General features: G+C 50.9%; 8 protein-coding genes across 8 annotated transcripts; 5 read left to right on the top strand and 3 right to left on the bottom strand.

Annotated features, from left to right (window-relative positions):
* Positions 1-1,355: 1,355 nt before the first annotated feature.
* Positions 1,356-2,567, top strand: Aud_006729 (serine hydrolase domain-containing protein; the record flags this gene model as incomplete). The annotated part of the gene is made up of 1 exon (XM_043291626.1): positions 1,356-2,567. The coding sequence occupies one exon, from the start codon at positions 1,356-1,358 to the stop codon at positions 2,565-2,567; it is 1,212 nt and encodes a 403-aa protein (XP_043147561.1).
* A 338-nt stretch (positions 2,568-2,905) lies between these two features.
* Aud_006728 (putative amino acid permease) lies at positions 2,906-4,540 on the top strand (the record flags this gene model as incomplete). The annotated part of the gene is made up of 1 exon (XM_043291625.1): positions 2,906-4,540. One exon carries the CDS (start codon positions 2,906-2,908, stop codon positions 4,538-4,540), a length of 1,635 nt encoding a protein of 544 aa, XP_043147560.1.
* A 348-nt stretch (positions 4,541-4,888) lies between these two features.
* On the bottom strand, positions 4,889-5,212 carry Aud_006727 (uncharacterized protein; the record flags this gene model as incomplete). Its single annotated transcript, XM_043291624.1, has 1 exon — positions 4,889-5,212. One exon carries the CDS (start codon positions 5,210-5,212, stop codon positions 4,889-4,891), a length of 324 nt encoding a protein of 107 aa, XP_043147559.1.
* A 2,709-nt stretch (positions 5,213-7,921) lies between these two features.
* Aud_006726 (PLAC8 family protein) lies at positions 7,922-8,507 on the top strand (the record flags this gene model as incomplete). The annotated part of the gene is made up of 3 exons (XM_043291623.1): positions 7,922-8,063; positions 8,122-8,219; positions 8,274-8,507. 3 exons carry the CDS (start codon positions 7,922-7,924, stop codon positions 8,505-8,507), a joined length of 474 nt encoding a protein of 157 aa, XP_043147558.1.
* A 454-nt stretch (positions 8,508-8,961) lies between these two features.
* Positions 8,962-10,533, bottom strand: Aud_006725 (flavin monoamine oxidase family protein; the record flags this gene model as incomplete). Its single annotated transcript, XM_043291622.1, has 1 exon — positions 8,962-10,533. One exon carries the CDS (start codon positions 10,531-10,533, stop codon positions 8,962-8,964), a length of 1,572 nt encoding a protein of 523 aa, XP_043147557.1.
* Positions 10,534-11,498: 965 nt separating this feature from the next.
* Aud_006724 (MFS transporter) lies at positions 11,499-12,845 on the top strand (the record flags this gene model as incomplete). Its single annotated transcript, XM_043291621.1, has 1 exon — positions 11,499-12,845. The coding sequence occupies one exon, from the start codon at positions 11,499-11,501 to the stop codon at positions 12,843-12,845; it is 1,347 nt and encodes a 448-aa protein (XP_043147556.1).
* Positions 12,846-12,934: 89 nt separating this feature from the next.
* On the top strand, positions 12,935-13,983 carry Aud_006723 (isopenicillin N synthase family dioxygenase; the record flags this gene model as incomplete). The annotated part of the gene is made up of 2 exons (XM_043291620.1): positions 12,935-13,151; positions 13,199-13,983. 2 exons carry the CDS (start codon positions 12,935-12,937, stop codon positions 13,981-13,983), a joined length of 1,002 nt encoding a protein of 333 aa, XP_043147555.1.
* A 1,209-nt stretch (positions 13,984-15,192) lies between these two features.
* Aud_006722 (CHAT domain-containing protein) lies at positions 15,193-19,182 on the bottom strand (the record flags this gene model as incomplete). Its single annotated transcript, XM_043291619.1, has 1 exon — positions 15,193-19,182. One exon carries the CDS (start codon positions 19,180-19,182, stop codon positions 15,193-15,195), a length of 3,990 nt encoding a protein of 1,329 aa, XP_043147554.1.
* Between the last annotated feature and the right edge of the window lie 342 nt (positions 19,183-19,524).

Genomic DNA, 19,524 nt, shown 5'->3' with positions numbered 1-19,524 from the left:
GGGTTTAACATCAATAACTAGGAGTGCCAAATGGCAGCTGCAGAATACTTGTTGATTGATTCCTTTATGGGCCTTTAATAGTCAAGTCTACAAGCCAGTATGGAGAAAGTCCGAACAAGCTCATTGTAGCAACAATGGTAGCATTCGAGGTTCTTAGTCCTAATACAAAACTGCAATGACAGTATAAAGCATTGGCATAGATAGTATAATGAGCCAATGGATCTCCCTCTCACTACTACTGAGAGCCAAAATCATGGAAGTATATATTGGACAAGCTGAGTGACGTTACCAGAACACTGCAAGTCTTCAGGATAGGAATGGCCAGATAGGACAAAGGACGTCCAATTTAAAGATTAGACACTACGCAGCTTGCAGTATCAGAAAGAGAAACATATTAGATCGGTAATTCCTGTCCCTTGAGGTACTCAGTAGTTGTCATTTTGGTGTAAACGAGTAGTATGATATGGGTAATTTGGGGGTTGTGGGGCTTCTTTCTGGGGAAACTGAGATGCACATGAGTAATTGATCCAAGGCTCTAATCCTGCTGAGATATGAACCGCTAGCGTTACAGTCAGGCTGATAGAGGCATTCACTCTAAATTCATGTTATGCACTGTCAAACTAAAATGACCTATCCCAGCTCTTGTGATAGCCGGACAGTATGGGTCAAAAAGGTAAACTTCACATCTATTGGATAGGCAGCGTGAGAAAGGTCAGTGGATTTCATCATAGACTGCATCAAGAGTCTGGATATGAATATAATGATCCTAAGACAGTGCATGCATGAGTCAGAAATCCTGAAACATGATTAATGGAGTGAGTACAGGTGACGTAGCACTGAGTTAGTAGCTTTCTCTATCTGGGAAGCCTAAGCCACGTGACCACACGGCAGGAGGCATTCCAAGTATCATTGGCCAGGCATCGCACATGGTAAGTGGACGAGCCAAGGTGCGTAGCCTTTTGAACTACGCCAGTTGACAAGCTTTCCCAGTTGATCCTCATTACATGGTATTGATTAAGCCCACTAAATCGATAAAGAATTATACAACAACAACTTTTTCAAACCATAAGCAATGGACGAGTTTCCGAAAAATTACAGAGTATAATGCAGATGATCCTCGCCATCCTATTGACCGATATAATACTGCTGTATCTATGGACATGAGACCCTGGACTGATGGAGCCATGTTCGGACACCAGTTTAGGCCTAGTGGTATTATTATTGTCTATAGGTACCTAGTGCTTATCCCCCCGCAATAGGATTGGAGGCTGTGTATTCTTGGTATAAATAGAGGGGTACAGGATAAGGTAGTCTCGGCCCCCTCAGCCACTTCCAATTAACGACGACCTGTCCAAATGGCCGACGATATCGAAACTAGCTTCCAGGCCGCCATCGAGGCTGGTAAAATCAACGGCGCCGTTATTTGCGTCACCGACACCGACGGCCACTTTGTTTACAACAAGGCTCTGGGAGAGCGTAGCTTGCTGTCCGGCGAAAAGCGCCCGCAGCAGCTAGACGATATCCTGTTCCTGGCCTCAGCAACTAAGCTGGTCACCACCATCGCTGCCCTGCAGTGCGTCGAGGATGGACTACTTACCCTCGATGGGGATCTATCGTCCGTCGCGCCCGACCTGACCGCCAAGCAGGTCTTAACTGGCTTTTCCGATGACGGCGAAACCCCTATTCTCGAGCCACCCGCTCGCCCCATCACCCTCGAGATGTTGCTTACACATAGCTCTGGCCTCTGCTACTTCTTTTTAGCCCCGCACATCGCCAAGTGGCGCGAAAAGTTTGCACCTCCCCAGGAGGGTGAGCGCCTATCAGTCGAGGAGATGACCAGGTACCCGCTCGGCTTCCAGCCTGGCACCAGCTTCATGTACGGCCCAGGGCTCGACTGGGCCGGCCGGATAGTGGAGCGAGTGACGGGGCTCACACTCGGGGAACGCATGCAGCAGCGCATCTTCGACCCCCTTGGCATCAATGACGCCCAATTCTACCCCGTCACGCGCGAAGACCTGCGCGCCCGTCTCGTCGACCTGAACCCGGACGATCCCGAAGCCCAAGGACGGGCGGTGCTCGGCGGCAGCGTCGACATGAACAAGCGGGGGCGTGGCGACTTTGGCGGCCACGGCCTATTCATGTCGGGCGCCAGCTATATCAAAATCCTTCACTCGCTGCTGGTCAATGACGGAAAGCTGCTCAAACCCGCGACCGTCGACGAGCTGTTCCAGCATCACCTGTCTCCTGAAGCGACGGCGGGGCACCAGGCCGCATTGACCTCTCCTATGGGCAGCTTTTTTGGCGTAGGCCTCGACACCGGAACAAAACTGGGGAAAAGCCTGGGCGGCTTGCTCACCCTGCAGGATCTGGATGGCGGGTACGGGGAGCGGACGCTGACCTGGGGCGGCGGACTGACCTTGATCTGGTTTATCGACCGCAAGAACGGGCTGTGCGGTGTTGGCGCCATCCTAGCCGCGCTGCCGTTCGACACCGACACTGTAATGGCGCTGAGGCAGACGTTCCGCCGCGACGTTTACCGCAAGTATGCTGCATTCAAGGGGCAGTAGGTGTCATTTGCAATTATGCGTAACGAATAAACGGATATAAACAGAAATCGTAAAAAAAAAAAAAAAGATTGAAACCGCATGATTTGTAGGGCATTGTGCTCGTCGAGCCATTAACTACTTGAAAGAGTCTATTATTAAGCTTCAGGGCTCCCATGGTAGCTTTCTGGTAGCCCCAGATTTACCCCCCACGTACGATATCCGTTAGCCTGGCCAGTCCGCCTCGGAACTCACTGGAGCGGGGAAAACTCAACTTCTCTTTCTTCCCGCCTACCGCGCTCCTGGCTGGGGCTTATGCTGGGCCGTATATGGCCAACCTTCGTCGACATCGATTCACAACCATGCCAACTGAATCTGAATCAGGAATTCAATTGACAGAAGGAGATGGCTCTAGCGCATCCGATGGCGACATAGGGTTCATCAGGCGTGGCTTCGGAGAAGTTCATGCTGTCAGGCAAGGTCTCTTCCAGCGGCACATTCAGATGATCGCTCTTGCTGGCACAATTGGCACCGGTCTATTCCTCAGCTCTGGCCAAGCCCTTGTAATGGCAGGCCCACTGGGTGCATTCCTTGCCTACTCTATTGTTGGCCTTGCTGTTTCGAGCGTCGTCCTGACTGTTGGAGAGATGGGTGCTTTAGTACCGCTCAGCGGCGGTCTCGTTCGTTATGCGGAGTACTTCTTCGACCCAGCCATGGCTTTTGCCAACGGATGGAATCAAGTATACTTATACGCGGTCACTCTCCCCGCTGAGATAGTGGCCGCCTCGGTTCTGGTTGAATTCTGGATCACCGTTAACGACGCAATCTGGATTACCGTCTTCAGCGTCCTGGTGCTTATTACTGCGCTGGTGTTCGTCAGAATTTATGGAGAGCTCGAGTTTGCATTCGCCATCTTGAAAATCCTGCTAATCATTGGGGTAAACATCATGGCGCTGGTGATCACTTGCGGTGGAGGACCGACTGGTGAATCCATCGGTTTCCGATTCTGGAGAGACCCAGGGCCTTTCGTTCAGTATCTTGGGATCGAAGGTTCTCTTGGCCGGTTTCTTGGTTTCTGGACAGCTCTAGAGAATGCAGTCTTTGCATACTCGGGCATCCAGAATATCACGATCCCAGCGGCTGAGACCAGGTTTCCACGGCAATCAATACCAGAGGCAACCAAGCGCGTCTTGTACCGCATCTTCCTCTTCTATGTCCTGTCGATCTTCATGATGGGCTTGGTTGTTCCGTCGAATGATCCTACTCTTCTTCATCTGACCGGCACGGCTTCTCAGTCCCCATTTGTTATCGCGGCTCGCCGGGCAGGGATCAGGACCGCACCCTCAGTCATTAACGCTGTTATCCTGACTTCCGCCTGGTCCGCTGGGAATTCATATATCCTTTTTGGATCCCGCATTCTCTATGGCATGGCGGTCCACGGCCATGCTCCTGTCGTATTTAAACGGCTGAACCAGTTCTCTGTCCCTTATGTGGCTATCAGCTGCATCGGGAGCTTCATGTGCTTGGGATATATGTCCCTCTCCCACTCATCAACCGTAGTCTTTCAATGGCTGCGTGATATTGTAGCAGTTGCAACATTGGTGGACTGGCTCATCGTCTGCATCGTCTACCTCCGATTCTACTACGGTTGCAAGAAGCAAGGAGTCGACCGACACAAAGAGCTTCCATGGGCCGCGCCGTTCCAGCCCTACTTCACCTGGGCGTCTCTGGCCTTGTTCACCCTCTTGCTTATCACCGGTGGCTTCACCACATTCATCAGCGGCCACTGGGATACCGAAACCTTTATCTCATCGTACATCAACATCCCCATCATTCTGGGTCTATATTTCGGCTACAAATTCTGGAGGAAAACGCGCATTATCGCTCTGGAGAATATCCCACTGGTCGGTCTGATTCAGTTCTATCTGTCCCACGAAGAGGCCGAACCGGAACCACAGCCTAGAAAGGGGTTCGCAAAGTTCAACATTCTTTGGTAGCTGCTTTCTGTGCAGTCGAGTTATGATGCAGCCGAAAGCTCAGGTACGGCTGCTAGTTCTGGGAGTGTATCTTGTACATAGAGACTATTCCTTGGCATGTGGATTTTGAAGGTAAATGTGCATATCCACAACAAGCACTTTTAATAGATGATTCTGTACATCAGTCATGATCTATGATCCCCTGGCCAATACACCATGAGCAACCGTCAATCCAATTCCCTGCTAGCTGCGTACAATAGCCCTTCATTCCTCGTAGCAACAGATCCGTTCGACCAGGACGAGAGCGCTTTGCTACGAATTATCAGCCACATCCTCTCAGTCAGGTTTGACACAAGCATACCAGATCGTTTAATCGATCTCATTAAGCCACACCCGGACGGTATCGACCCCCCTGCGCGCTGCAAGATGCCGAAGAACAGCCCGAACATTCCCTTCCACAATTTCGGTCTCCTGGGGGAAAATATCCGAAGGCTGCCAGGTCACAAAGACCTGAGTGATGGATCGCTCCCCACTCTCCAGGTAGTAGTCGGGAATCTTGGGGCGAAGACTCTGGTAGAGCGATGCTGCGAATTCTTCAAAGGAGGAGACATTTTCGTCCACTAGGACCACCTCGTTGACGCGCGTCTCGCCGGTGAGGTAGATGAGGATGGGGACGAGGCTATCGGTGGACATTTTGTGATTGTATGATATTGTTCAGGTGTACTTGAAGGCATGAGGGAGTGATACAGAGGCTTGCAGGAGATATATACACCTCATGTCCTTGGCATCTGCTCCAACGAGTCAGCCTTGCGAGAGGACTCGTAACATCTATCGTATTCGCAGATTCAGGTCTGCTAAAGGATGCGCTACGTGCGGAATACGAGGCTAAAAATGCGGTGTGTCCACATACCTCTCGTATTCTGGGGACAAAGCTAGCCGTATATGCAGACTAGTAGTTGCCATAATCACCTAGCTTTAAGGTTAGATTATGCAAGTCCCAGCCTCAGGGGAACACGAGAGAAAGAGCGCCTTGCCTGGATGACCCAATCCGCAAATCCATATGCAAGCAACCCAATTCGGAGTTTGGGTTGGGTCTAGGTAGGCCTGATCCAACCCATGTGGATATGGGTTAACCCATTGGGTGCAGGTGACCTAAGCCTCTAAAGAACGGATAACCTTATCTAGCCTAATCTAGGCCTTGATAGAGAACAATTATATCTATCTATATATAAAATAAATATCATGTTTACTACAAAAACTAGAGTTATGGTTGATTTTATATTTTAGATGATGGTGATAAGGATCGTGGTGGTAAGATGTACATATCTCTACACTACTTTTCTTCCCGAGCGTAGAGGGCACCCATACCCCTTATATAAGGCTATTTTACCTTATAAAATAGGTAATATATAATATGTATGTTAGTTAACTATCAGATTATCATATATAATATATAGATATCCTTGTGGTGTGGCTAGAATACTAGAAAAATAGGTAGCGATCGAAAGACTAGAGGTCACCTGACTAGGTAGTATGAGTTAGATCAAACGTCATGCGGATCAACCCATATTCAATGCACGACCAGTCTATCCTTGCCTTTATGAGATAATTCCATCGTCCGTCACTCCCTATCACGTCTATCGTCAGCCAGCTAGATGAAGCTTCTAGTTCCAAATCAGATTTCTTTATCCGTTGCCATGTTCTTTGTGGCTAAAGAGGCCTTTTACATCATATTTTACTATCGAGATTCCCTAAAATCGGACCGTAACCGAACCCACCCCCCTAGTGGCTCCCTCCATCGAAAAGGGGATGAACCAACGATACACTGAAGAATTTATTTCTCTGCTGGAGCAACCTGTCAATAATATATTCCTGCATTGCCGCTCTTTTCTCGTACAGTTATTGCGTATTATTAGGCCCGGTTTGCAAGTAGAGGATGCCTGCTCGACCTGGCCCCCACGCTGGCAAGGTCTCTCGGCGATCCCATCGAAAATCTCGACTCGGGTGTGGGAACTGCAAAAGGCGCAGGGTGAAGGTTGGCCTCCTACACATCCAATAACGGCATGTACTATAACAACTTGCTCTAGTGGGATGAAGTGAAGCCTAGCTGCGGCAACTGTCTGCGCCACTCCATTGACTGCGATTATGCCTTACATCCAGAAATAACTTCCATCCCATCCACAGAGGGGGAAGTGAGTCCTACATCGCTCATCGCTCAACGACAGCTACGCCTTCGTTTCCTCGTCCCAGTCCAATTCATTCCTCCAAAGAGAGGGCGTAGTTCACATCCGCTGTCGACACAACAGCGTGATGAGCCAAACCCCCAGTTGCATCGGGCTGTGGCCAAAAGCCGTTCCAGTTCACGGCCACTGACATGGCCCTCTTCCATCACTTCATCACGTCAAAGGACTTGGGAGCCTCTCAAAACCCCATGCAAACACGTCTGTCATATTCTGGGTGGGTGCAGGTCACTGACATTTCAGAATCCACATTTTGTACCAACTGAGCACCGTGGTTGTAGTTGAAACCAGCAGGGATATCGAGAGTAAAATTATTGACCCAAGATGCCTGGAGGGAGAGGATTTCGGCGCCAAAGACTCCGGGGGTGGCAATCGCCGATGTGGAGCACTCAATGGCGGGCCGATATGGCTCATGATTTCGATATTGCAATTGAGGAAAGCTGCTTTGGTGAAATTTCTGATTTTGTACCGCTGTCGTCGAATGGTTCAGGTTCAGAGGCCATATCGGAGTGCCAATACTCCTAGGCAGATGCTGTAATATTAGCCTAGACATTTTGGATATTGAGCGCGGTATCTGCACTGGCGCACATACGAATGTGAGCTGCCTTGCAAAGTGACCGCTGGCAAGACATCCAGGAATGGTCCACCTAAAATTACACAACGCCTTGTGTCTCGGATCATCCTTTGGATTGGGATGCTTTCGAACAAGACCCTGGGGCTGAGACCAAGCCCTGCATACGGAACAAGAGAGTCTGGACTCGTGTTCTTCACAAAAGGCTTTCCCCAACGTGGGTCGCGAATACTAGTACAATCTAATTATGCTACTGGCTAGTTAGAACTGCACTTGGTTAATCAAAGCTAGAAATCGTAGGAGTCAATATCTCCACTCGGCCAGGATCCACCAGGCAAACTTAGCGCCCTAACCTCCCCATAGTCCTTTTCCAGATTGGGAAATCACCATACGAATGCGAACTTCCAGCTTGGTACCAGAACATTAAGGGATAGATTCTATAAACTTGCCAGGACATTGGATCACCAGGGGTATATAACCTATCGACCCCGGAAGTGGCATCATGCACCTCCAATCTTTCATCCCGGTCACCAAGTGCACGCCACAATCTGCAGCCAATTCTCCTACCCGACATCGCCTTGCATCACCAAGATGACCTCAATCGACAAGACCTACCGTTCTATGCCAACCGCACCGACGGACCATCAAGCTAAATCGGATGTGGCCAGTGCAATCACTCGAAATCCAAACTGGAATTATTCACTTTTCGATTGCTGCTCACCAGGTTCACTCTGTGAGTACCCATTAACATCCTCTACTTCTGGCTCAAACTGACATGGCTATCCATCAAGGCTTCACAAGCTGCTGTCTTCCATGTCTTACGTTTGGCAAGACCCAGGCCAGGGTGCAGGATCCTACTCTACAAAACTTTAGTAGTATTAACTCGGAGGTAACTACACTCAAATAATACCAATGGCTTACTAGGCTAACCCTCGCCTTGCAGTGCACCATTTTTACAGTTCTCGCCCTCGGATATTGCCATTGGATTATTCAAACGATTCGGCGGAGTGAGATGCGCCAGAAGCATGGCATTGAGGGTTCCTGTCCTGGAGACTGCTGTGTCACCTTCTGGTGTGGATGCTGTGCATTGATCCAGGAGGAGAAGGAGATGGAGTTGCGGACGAGACCTGAGCTGACCGGGTATCAGAGTACAGCGCAGATGGCGTATCCTTCTTAACCATTGGGCGTTTTATTTAGTTGGGGACTATGGATGTGCTGCTTGTTCTGCTTATTTCCCTCGTTTCAGCCTGGTCTCTGGGCATTTATGGCAAGACTCCTGTGTTTTCATTTTACCAACTTTCGTTCTCATATTTCCTTTGTTATAATTGTGGGTGTATATTACTTGGACCAGAGAGTGGGTATCTGTTGATATTGTTACTGTATCATAGCCACCTTAGTTATGTGATCCTTCCCCACTCTGCAATAGAATTTTCCTGCACACTGACTTATCTCTACAATGGTTTTGAGACGACAAAGGTAGTAATAAACTCTTCAACAAGTTGGAGGCAGCTGCATCAAGGCCGACGATACTTAGCTGGCTGAGTACTGCGCAATTATACACCGTGCTCTTGATCTTAAGGACTATTTACATGTAGAACAATGCTCCTTCTACTTGTCATTGTTAGATCAATCTATGTCCTCGAACAGATCGCCGTTGCCCGCCCGCTCTTGGCCAACCATGCGCTCTCCAAATCCTCCACATACTGCACATTATTATGCAGCGGAATGGAATAACTGCATCTCTTCTGCCCACAGGGCCGTGGCACATCGACGCCCCCTTTCTTCACCCAGGAGTACTCCTCGCCCAATGACCTGATCTCGCTATTCCCCAGCATCTCCCGCACCGTCTGGATTGCCGAGTCCACCGCCCCCGCGATCCAGGTGTGATGGTGACTCAGATGCTCCCCGGCAAAATAGACACTGCCCTCTGCGCGGCGGGAAGCCTCATAAAACCGGCTGAATTGCCCAGGGAGGAACATTGCATCCCCCGTGGCAGATTCCTGACTCCAGCATACGTCAAAGGCGTCGATGAACTCGTCGGAGATGTCGATGCCGGTGTCCGCGTAGAACCTCTGGAGATCGTGTAACACAAGCGACACGCGCTGGTCCCGAGGGAGAGACCCCATCCGGTAGGCGTCGTTCATCCAGCAGTAGAGCAGCAGCACGCCGGACCCGGCGCTTCCAATATCATTGGACGGATACACAATCCAGCGGAATCGGAGGTCCGTCACGCTCTGTCCACCGAGGCATGGGGTGGGAAGCTTCTCCCAGAAGCGGGTCCGGAAGTGAAGGCCGATCTTGTAGAGGGGTTCGTAGTGGACCGCACGCAGGGCCTGCTCTTTCATGAAGGACCAGGTTGGCCGTTCGAGGATGCTGTGCAGGGCGGCGGGGGGAATCGCCACCACGACCTTGTCAAACGTGGCAGAGTGTGCACCGGCAGACAGCGTGATGGTTCCGCCTGGGTTTTCCTTGATCGAGTCGACCCGCGCGTTGAGATGGATGTGCTCCCGGCCGATGAGGTTCGCTGCACTCTCAGTGAGCCGCGACATGCCGCCGCGGACCGTGCTCCAGTCCCTGGTATGGAAGTCGAGATTCTGCATCATGATCTCCGTGCAGCTCAGATCGTACTGATTTGTCTGACTGTTTATCAGTTCGACAAAGTCGATCACCTCGTGCGGCCACCCGACTACGAAGCGCAAGTACGTCCGGAACGACATTTCATCGAGCTGATTCAGCTGTCCAAACCCGGTCGGGAAGTCCTTGTGAAGCAGGCTCAGCCACGGGGTGACCGCCTCGCCCAGCAGCTGACGTGCGGATTTCCCGTGATACGCTGTCGGCAGGCCACACTCGGCCGCGAGGGTGGCATCGCCGACATTCACCTTGCGGTTGCGGATGAAGGCAATGTTGTTGCGCTGTTCAAGAACGTACGGGATGAGTTCAATCTTGTCTTCGTGGCGACCGTGGGTGTTGAGGTAGCGGATGAACTGGTACACACGAGAATGCAGGGTCGAACGGGGGATGCGCATCGCCCCGGCTTCAAAGTAGATATCTTCATTTGGGTTAAGAGGTTGGAAACGATGGGTGTAGATCCGTCCGCCGATGCGGGAACTGGCTTCGTAAAGAGTGACTCGGTGGCCTTCTCGTTGGAGAAGAAGTGCCGTATATAGACCGGATACACCGGCGCCGACGATGCCTATTTCCATGCTGGAATAGAGGAAGCGAGTACAGGGGAACAGAGGAGAGAGAATACACCAATTCCCTCAAGGCGAAGTAGTGACTAGTAGGTCACCACACATCCGTCACTTCACTTTCATTGTAAGGAGATGTACCCTGGATCCAGCGTGACTATTGCTTCATTTGGATATTGTTAGACCACTCCTTGCCATGCAGCATGGGTAAGATTATTCTTTTATATGAATGGCAGATGGATACACTCTAATTAGCCTAGATATGCATTGATTTAGTTTATTATGACAGACAAAAGTACCGAGCCTCATTCAAGGATCAGCCAAATGCTTGCTCTTTTTATCTTGCCCATGGAAGAAACCTAGCCAATCTAGGTTCACCGCGGATGGATTCATATGGCACTATTATTCGCTCATGGCAGGGATTGTATTTCTAAGGCTCTCCGAACATGGTTAATGTGGGGTCAATCTATGGTGAATGTAGCACCATTAATAATCACTCGATAGATAGGCTTTGAAGGCAAAGAAGACATCTTTATAGCCCTCATTACCTGGCGCTAGGCATGTAGTAGTTAGCTTGGACCTTTGCAGCATCACCGTCTTTAATCGAAGATTTTGATTAACCAACGCCTATATCCACTTTCAGGGAAAGCATCTCATCTCATGGACCCCCAAAGGAGGGCAGATCACGTCATCAATCCCTGCGGCCACATCAAGGCAAGAAACATTAAACCTGTCTCAACCCGCCGTTCTTGACCAGTTTGTCCCGTTCATCCATCGTGGCCATGAACACGGCAAACTTTCTCCTGCCACAAGCAGACATCGAAGCAAAAGAACCCATTCCCACCAACCGACCCGTTCAGCTGGACGAACAAGAAAACCCTAGATGCTGGTCTGCGGGGAAGAAATGCAAGTAAGACTCTGACGTATTTGTGACCTATACTGACGCTGGGACAGGGATCTGTACGGGGATTCTCGTATTGATGACTGCGACGATTGCCTTCTGCTCTAGCATCTACACGGCCGCCATTCCGTCCATTTCACATGCGTACGGCTGCTCGTCAACCGTTGCCACACTAGGCATCACCACCTTCCTGTTGGGTTTCGCGTCTGGGCCCCTGCTGTTTGCACCGCTGTCTGAGGTCTGGTACGAACCGGCATTGCAATCCTTCAACTTCTGCAGGAGAAACAAGCTGACGCAACCGGTCAGGGGTCGCAATACGATCTTCCGGCTCGTGCTGGGGCTCTTCGTCCTTTTCCAGATTGGATGTGCTCTGGCCCCCAACGTGGCGTCGATGATCGTTTTTCGCTTCTTTTCCGGCTTTTTTGGATCTCCAACCGTGACCAACTCTGGTGGGTCCATCACCGATATCTGGCCCCAGGACAATCGGTCTGTGCCGCTGGCCCTCTTCTCCGCGGCTAGCTTCCTGGGGCCTGTCATTGCACCCACGGTAGGTGGTTTCATCTGCCAGTACACGTCTTGGAGGTGGAATTTCTGGGTGGTGCTGATCCTCAGTGGTCTCTGCTACGTTGCCATGACGGTGTTTCTCCCCGAGACATATGCCCCCAAGCTGCTGGTGGACAAGAGACGATGCATGCCGGGCTATTCTGCAGCCAATCAACCCCCGGTCAAGGAGATGCTATACACGACGCTCACACGGCCCTGGCTGATGCTCTTCACGGAGCCGATCCTGTTCTTGCTGTCCCTGTATATGGCCCTTGTCTACGGTATCCTCTACCTCGATTTCACGGCCTACCCTGTCGTCTACCGTGAAACACGCGGCTGGTCCGCCAGCATGGCAGGACTTTCCTTTTTGGGGATCTGCGTCGGCATGGCCATCGCCACGCTGATCTCGCCATATGTCAATCGAATCCATGGCATCTACGTCCGGCGCCTGGGCGGTCCCCAGCCGGAGGCTCGTCTCCCGCATTTGATCGTCATCTCATGGCTAATCCCCATCAGCTTGTTCTGGTTTGCCTGGACGGCGACCCCGCCCACACATTGGATCTCCGGCATCGTTGCCGGCGTGCCCTTTGGGTTTGGCCTCATCCTGCTCTTCCTGGGGATCACGTCATATCTGACAGACTGCTACGGCCCATTTGGGGCGAGTGCTTTGGCAGCCAATGCGGTGCTGCGATCCCTGTTTGGAGCCGTGTTTCCCCTCTTTTCGACGGATTTGTATCATTCCCTGGGGACATCGTGGGCAACGAGTCTGCTGGGATTCGTGGCTCTGGCGATGGCGCCATTGCCGTGGATGTTTTACCGGTTTGGGCCGCAGATCAGGTCGCGGAGCAAGTATCATCTGAAGACGAGGGAGTACGATGAGTAGATATATAAGCAGCGAGGCGTTCTCTTCAGTCGCTCCAGATCAATCCATCACTGTGTAACTTCAAAGGATCAAGAGTTCTAGCAGACATCATGCCATCTCCTCCAATTGTTGACTTTAGCGATTTCCTCTCTGGTGATCCAGAGCGCAAGAAGAAGTGCACCGAGGCCATTGGACATGCCTGCCGTACACTGGGATTCTTTCAGATCACCAACCATCCGATCCCACTGAGCCTGCAGAAGGAAATGTTCAAGCTATCCAAGGAGTTCTTTGCCCTTCCCTTGGAGGAAAAGATGAAGCTAGACAAATGTATCCCCTCCTCCCCTCAAACAAATAAACGTAACTAATATTCCCAGCCCAAAACGACCACAACCGTGGCTACGAAGTCATGTACGGTCAGATGATCGAAAAGGACACCAAGCCCGACCTGAAAGAGGGTTACTATGTTGCCCAGGATCTTCCCCCGGACCACCCTCAAGTCCTCTCCAAGAAGTTCGCCCACGGACCCAACCTCTGGCCCGAGTCGCTGGGCCCGCACTTCCGAGACACCTGCATGGACTACCTCAGCCAAGTGACTGCCCTCACCGAAAAAGTACTGCAAGCCATCGCCGTGTCCCTGGGCTATGATGAGTCTTACTTCGACGAATTTTGCACTGAACCCATGGCCTTCTACAAGCTGCTGCACTACCCGCCCCAGCCGGCCGACGCCGACCCGCTGCAGCGCGGTATCGGCGCCCACCGCGACTTTGGCGTCATCACACTGCTGTTGCAGGGCGATGTGCCCGGGCTGGAGGTGTGGGATGAGGAGACGCAGTCGTATTACCCTGCGCCGCCGGTCGAAGGCGCGTATGTAGTGAACCTGGGAAATCTGTTCCAGCAGTGGACCAACGACGAGTACCTGTCGAACGTGCACCGGGTGATCAACCGGTCCAATATAGACCGGTACTCCATCCCTTTCAACTACAATGGGAATCCGGACTTTGTGATCCGGTGCATTGAGTCGTGTCGCGCAAGGGCGGAGGATGAAAAGTATGCGCCTATCTCGGTGGATGATTACGTGCGGCAGAAGTATAAGGATGTCTATGGGCGCGTGGGCATCTATTCGGTTGCTGAGCGGGCCAAGGCACAGGCCGTGGCTTAATCATACATTTATGTAGCGCTAGCTCAAGGTGCTTGTTATTTATCTTGCCAAAGCGCGGTTGCCAACAGAATTTCTCTCATTTGGACTGCTACAATCACTGCAATTGTCATTTATCTATGTTGAAAATCAGCTCTGTCATTGTTCTGAAAAACGTTGATATTACAGGGACCCCTGGCGAAAGGATTCTGGGTGCATAGCCTTTTGAGATGCAACTGTTAGATCACGGATTATATGCCTTGGTACACTTGCAATGCACCCTCGATGTTCTGGACGAGACCGAACAGAACAGTAAATACAATAGCAGACCATATACCCTATCACTGGTCCCCCTCCCGTCTATCATTGTTCCACCACGGTGTTTGAACACTCTTCTGAATCCGATCCTAGTATCGTGCAAGGATACTGCTTCAGTGGAGTGTCTCCTGCACAAACTCGTGCAGTGATCCTTCGACCCAGAGCAGGTTCTTCCGACCCGAATATACATTTGGGAATTCAGCAACGTGCTACCTTGAGTAGCATGTGCATCAAGGTTAAGAGCCCAATCAAAAACTACCAACTGAAAGAGGCTAGCAGTTGCTGCTTTAAAGATATATGAGAAAGCAAGTGGTCGTTAAATAAGGGTAAGAGCTAGAGCTAAGGCATCCGAAGCATCCAGTTCATTGCCCACTCCCCATAGTGCTCGACCTTATCCAGTGGCTGAAGATGAGGTACTACAGCAATTATTGGCTAGAGGGCTCGCCTGGGACGAAATTGAGGAGGAGTTTGGTCCGCGCTTCGCTGAGGACTTTGCGGTCAACAGCCACACTCGACACTACTGAATATTGCTGATAACAAGCTCTCCTTATACCTCCTCGCCTATCTGAGATAAACGCCGAGATTGCCTTTACGTAATTAATCTAATGAGGACCCGAAGACAAAGTACAACGTAGTAGCAGCGCAATATGTATAAGGTGTATCTTACTGCTAATATACAGGCTTCGTAGAATGGCATGGTAGCTTAAGCTAGATATTAAGGCATAACGTGCACATTATAACGTCATAAGCTCAGAAGACAAAGCATCAAAATTCCGGTGTTCATCCAATTTGCTGAGCAATATCGTACGTGCGTCCGTACGTATCCCAGCCTAGACTCTTCTGGAGAACCCTCGATTCGGTCACCATCAAGTCTGCAAATATCAAGGACATGATAATCATCGCACATTAACAAGCTTATTGCGTCGCAAACCGCAAGCTGCCGTATCCCATAAGCACATATGGTGCCCAGAAGAACGGACTAGACCAATCCAGCTGATCCAAGATCATCTTTGTTGTCCAGATCATATACTCCACATCTGGCACAAAGTCCTTTGGGCCGCGAGAGTCGCCGTCGCCTGAAGGTGAGGTCTGCATCAACTGATCGAGGTAATCTGCCGCGCGCTCACTGTCAAACTGGCCTATTTCTAACTGCACCCGTCGAAGGATACATGCCAATGGCATCGAGGGTGCTTCTTTCAACGTTCGATAAAACAATGTCATCAGCAGCATTGAGGCAAAATCGCTGACTTTACGGAGGGTCCCGATATACGCCTGACAGCCGGTACTAAGGATGACGTGAGAGAATCCCAGTATGTCGCTGCCTGTGGTCGCTCGACCCAAACCGCTTAGGCATGCCGCAAAGACGAGAAGATTGACGTTGGTTTTTATTGTGGACATGTCAAGGACACGAAAGTCTTCCCCGATCGAGATTGACGACAGAAGAGGGTTGCGATTGTCCACGTCGCCGTGAGTGCCAATGTGAAGGATGGAGGAGCTGCCCTCGACATACTTGCGGAATTCGGCTCGCGTCACATTCTTTGCATCAACTGGCCACGTTGAGAATGTTCTCGCAATGTTCACCGCTTCAATCCCCGCCAAGTGCAGATTCGCCTCTTGCTTGTCTCTCATGGTACTGGGTGCATCCGCGGAGGGAGACCGGGCAAAAACCGACACGGTTGGAGCAGCCGATTGAGACTCGCGTTGAGAAACATGATACAGGACCGTGAGTCCGGGAATTTGTGACACTGCGAAGCGTGCCATGAGGGGCTGGCCCTCTAAAACAAGTGCTGAAAAGGGAAACGCGGTCAACGGATCAGAGGTAGAGAAGATTACATGCTTCTTCTGCCTGATTGTTTTCTTGAACGGTTCGACCAGGAGCCTGGAGATTTGCTGCGCATATTCACTGAACAACTCCTTCCTCTCCTCCTCTTTATCCCCCAAATATCCAGTCATCTCTGTCAAGACCTTCATCATCTGCATAACAGGCTTCCGGATGTCGACGCTGCGAGTGCGATCTTGGTATATGTTCTGAACTCCATCGCTGGTCACGGCAAAGGCAATGAAGCCCTGGTAGCCGAACGTTGCTTCTATCACCACTGCATCTGCATCGATGCTTTGGTAAAGTAATCTCGGTGTTACAATTGAATCTGCCATATCAAAGAAAGGGCTGGCTGTTCCAGAAACTTGACCAGCTTCTACGTGGCTGATCTGACTCCGAAGCTCCCCGATCTCCTCTTCTTGCTCAGGTGTTCGTTGCCTCAAACCAAGTAGCGTCCTCAGCAGCCTGCGTTTCTGCATCAGTTCTGACAGAGCGGCTGATGGATTATGTTCGTCTTGGTCATGAGGAATCTGCGTCTTCAGAGCTTCAAGCACGGCACGGGCTCTACTTTCTTCTAGGAACAGCAGGGCATGTTCCTCCCACGACAGGTCGTCCGGATGGCCGTGATCAAGCATTTGCAGCATTTCTAATGATACCCTTGTATCCGCGCACTTGAGGCAAGCTCGTGCAAGATTGAGGTATACCTCCACCATCCATCCTGGATTGAATGTCCCAACGCGGGCGTCGACATCCGTAGTCTGTTGGCGCCGAAGCTCAATCAATTGACGGGCTTCGAGCAAACGGCGGAGAGCGACCTGCGAGTGACCATTATACAGCATGGTCGCGCCATAGTAGCTCAGACGAAAGGAATGGTCAATGACATTATCATCCATTGTATCATAGAAGGTTGGTGAGATTTGCTGGATGATTTGAACAACGCGATAGGCCCTCTCCTCGCCCTGGGACAGCAGACAAAACATAAGCGCGTTGTCTGCAACGTCTGAAAAGGTAGATTTGACTCCGATGCCCTGCTGATAATCTTTCAGGTTATCTTGAAAGAGCGCATTATCGTCCATGCTATCGAGGATCATCCGCGCCGAAGTCTGATCTCCAACGCTCCTGCAAAATAGGAGGCGATAGCAATCCCGGGCATAAGATGACTCCATGTTCTCTGTCTCATCCATGAAGCGACGGTATACTGCCTCGGCCCTTACGATGTCACCTTTGTCAAGCCATTCTTGAAATTGGAACATCGCGTCGCGAAACCTGGCAGCCATAGCATCTTCTACAACCCTTCTTTGCCACAAACCTTTCAACCCCGCTTTAGAGCAGGATAATGCAGGGGAGACGCTCTGGAAATCCAATCCGTTCTCCATTTGCTCTCTCATTTCTCGGAAGCTTTCATCGTCCTCCATTATTCCTGCAAACTTCGACTGCCACGCGTGCGCCAGCTGGGGATCTCCCAGACGCATGTACATGGTACTTACCTTTGACCCAAAGCTCGAAAGGGTATTAAATTTGTTGGCCTGAGTGACGACTCGATCTGCCTCTCCCAAATCGGTATCCGGGGCACTCTCGGCCAGGATGTCGTAATACTGACGAACTATGTCAACCATTTCTACGGCCTTGTCCACCAAGATTTTGAGCGCGGCCAGGTTGAACATTTCTCCTTGTACCCAGGCGCGAGAGACGACCGACTGGAACATGGGTAGGACATCGTCAATACTCTCGAAGATCTCATAGGCGCATTCCCATGCCACGAGGGCATTATCCATTCTGGCGAACGTGTACCATTCCTGGCGGGCGAAGCGGAATATGAGGAGTCCAAGGCAGTGGCCCACAGACTGGTTCTTTGCTTGCGCTGCCCATGTTCCGATGCCCCTTGCGGTCCGCTTGACTTTCCGGTTGTCTCCGATGGTGATATCGAGCAGGACCTGGTGGGCCGTTACAATCTGGCAATTGACTTCATCTTTCCCAAAGAGCTGTTTTGACTGTTCTAGCTTGGCACGAGCATCGTGTATGAGGGTGGATAGACTTGAATCAGTTGGTTTAAGTCGCCGCGCCGCGATATGAAGGCAACACGCTTGCCGTAGCAGAACCGCTGCTTGACCTCTCCTACAGTTGGCTCTCCCGAACAACTCCAAAGCGGCTTCATAACATTCCTTGACTTGAGAGGAGTACTGATCCTTCAGCTCAAGTTCAACAGGATCCCATAAATTGTCCTCTCCGATGGCGGAGCTGGCGTCAACAAGGACCAAGTTCAATGTCAAGGGACTGGTGAACGATGGACCTAGGAGACCATCTCCTTTCATCATTTGACAATTGGCCGTTCCCGCAAAATCTTCTTGACAGTGATATATATCATATAGATCGTTCAGCGCAGTCATCCAGTCCGATGATTGAGACGCGATGCGGAATTCCACAAGCAACCGAGAGAGATAGGCTGCGATCCACATCTCACCGGCCTTTTCAGCACTTTCACGGCATTCAATCAAGCCGGCAGCATGCTGCGCAATTATATCATCGGGATCTGCGCTTGTATTATGGAAGAGGCCACCGGGAAACAGAGGATCAAGCTCAGCATTCAGCTTTCTGGCCAGCATGGGGAACCACATGACCTCGCGTAGAATCTGACATAAAGCCTTATTGCGAACTGAGCCGGTTGCGAAATACGTCCGAACTCTTTCCATGAATCTATCGCTCATTTCTTTAGGGCCCGAGATATCGCTGAGCATGGCGATGCTCACAGGTTTTCCTCGCTCGTGGTAGAATCGGAGCGTTGGCGGGTATTGGCGCGTATAGTCCGCCAACAACATGTAGATGGTATATCGCAAGCCCCATTCTGCCGGCAGAGTGTCGAGCAAAGCATGCAAATTTTCCAAGGTCCGATATGCTTCTGCTAAATTACCGGTGATGATGGAATAAATCGCGAAACAACAGAGGTACTCTGCCTTAATCTGCGGTTCGGCCACGGAATGATCGGGACGAATTCGCTGCAGTTCCTGCCAGGCAGCATCCAGGTCGCCTCGGTACTCTTCCTGGAATAGTGATCCTCCACATACATTCCAAAACTGATCAGACCTCATTATAGAAACGGACACATCACAATGACATTGTCAGGGCGCAGGTGCCGGACTGCGGCAGTGCTTATAAGTGCCCACTTCGTCAAGCGCTACTATATCGGGACCAAGGCGAGACGCCGTCTCAGCCACCGCAGCAATCCCAGCCAGTAGATGGTGATTAACTCCCCCGCCTGGTAGGCGACAAGATTTGATGAAAATTGGTCTGGCTCAGACGTCTCCATTTGAATTCCGGTTTGCCCCGCGTATCAAATCTGTGTTCGCTCGTGCACTTAAGGGATCGAGGATCGGTCGGTCAGCAGTGCTACGGGCGGTTATTTAAACACCGTTTGTGATTTCAAACAGTTC

This window comes from Aspergillus udagawae (assembly GCF_001078395.1).
Source record: "Aspergillus udagawae IFM 46973 DNA, scaffold_4, whole genome shotgun sequence".
In the NCBI taxonomy this organism is placed as follows: Eukaryota; Fungi; Ascomycota; class Eurotiomycetes; order Eurotiales; family Aspergillaceae; genus Aspergillus; species Aspergillus udagawae.
This window is presented reverse-complemented; position numbering and strand designations above follow the sequence as displayed.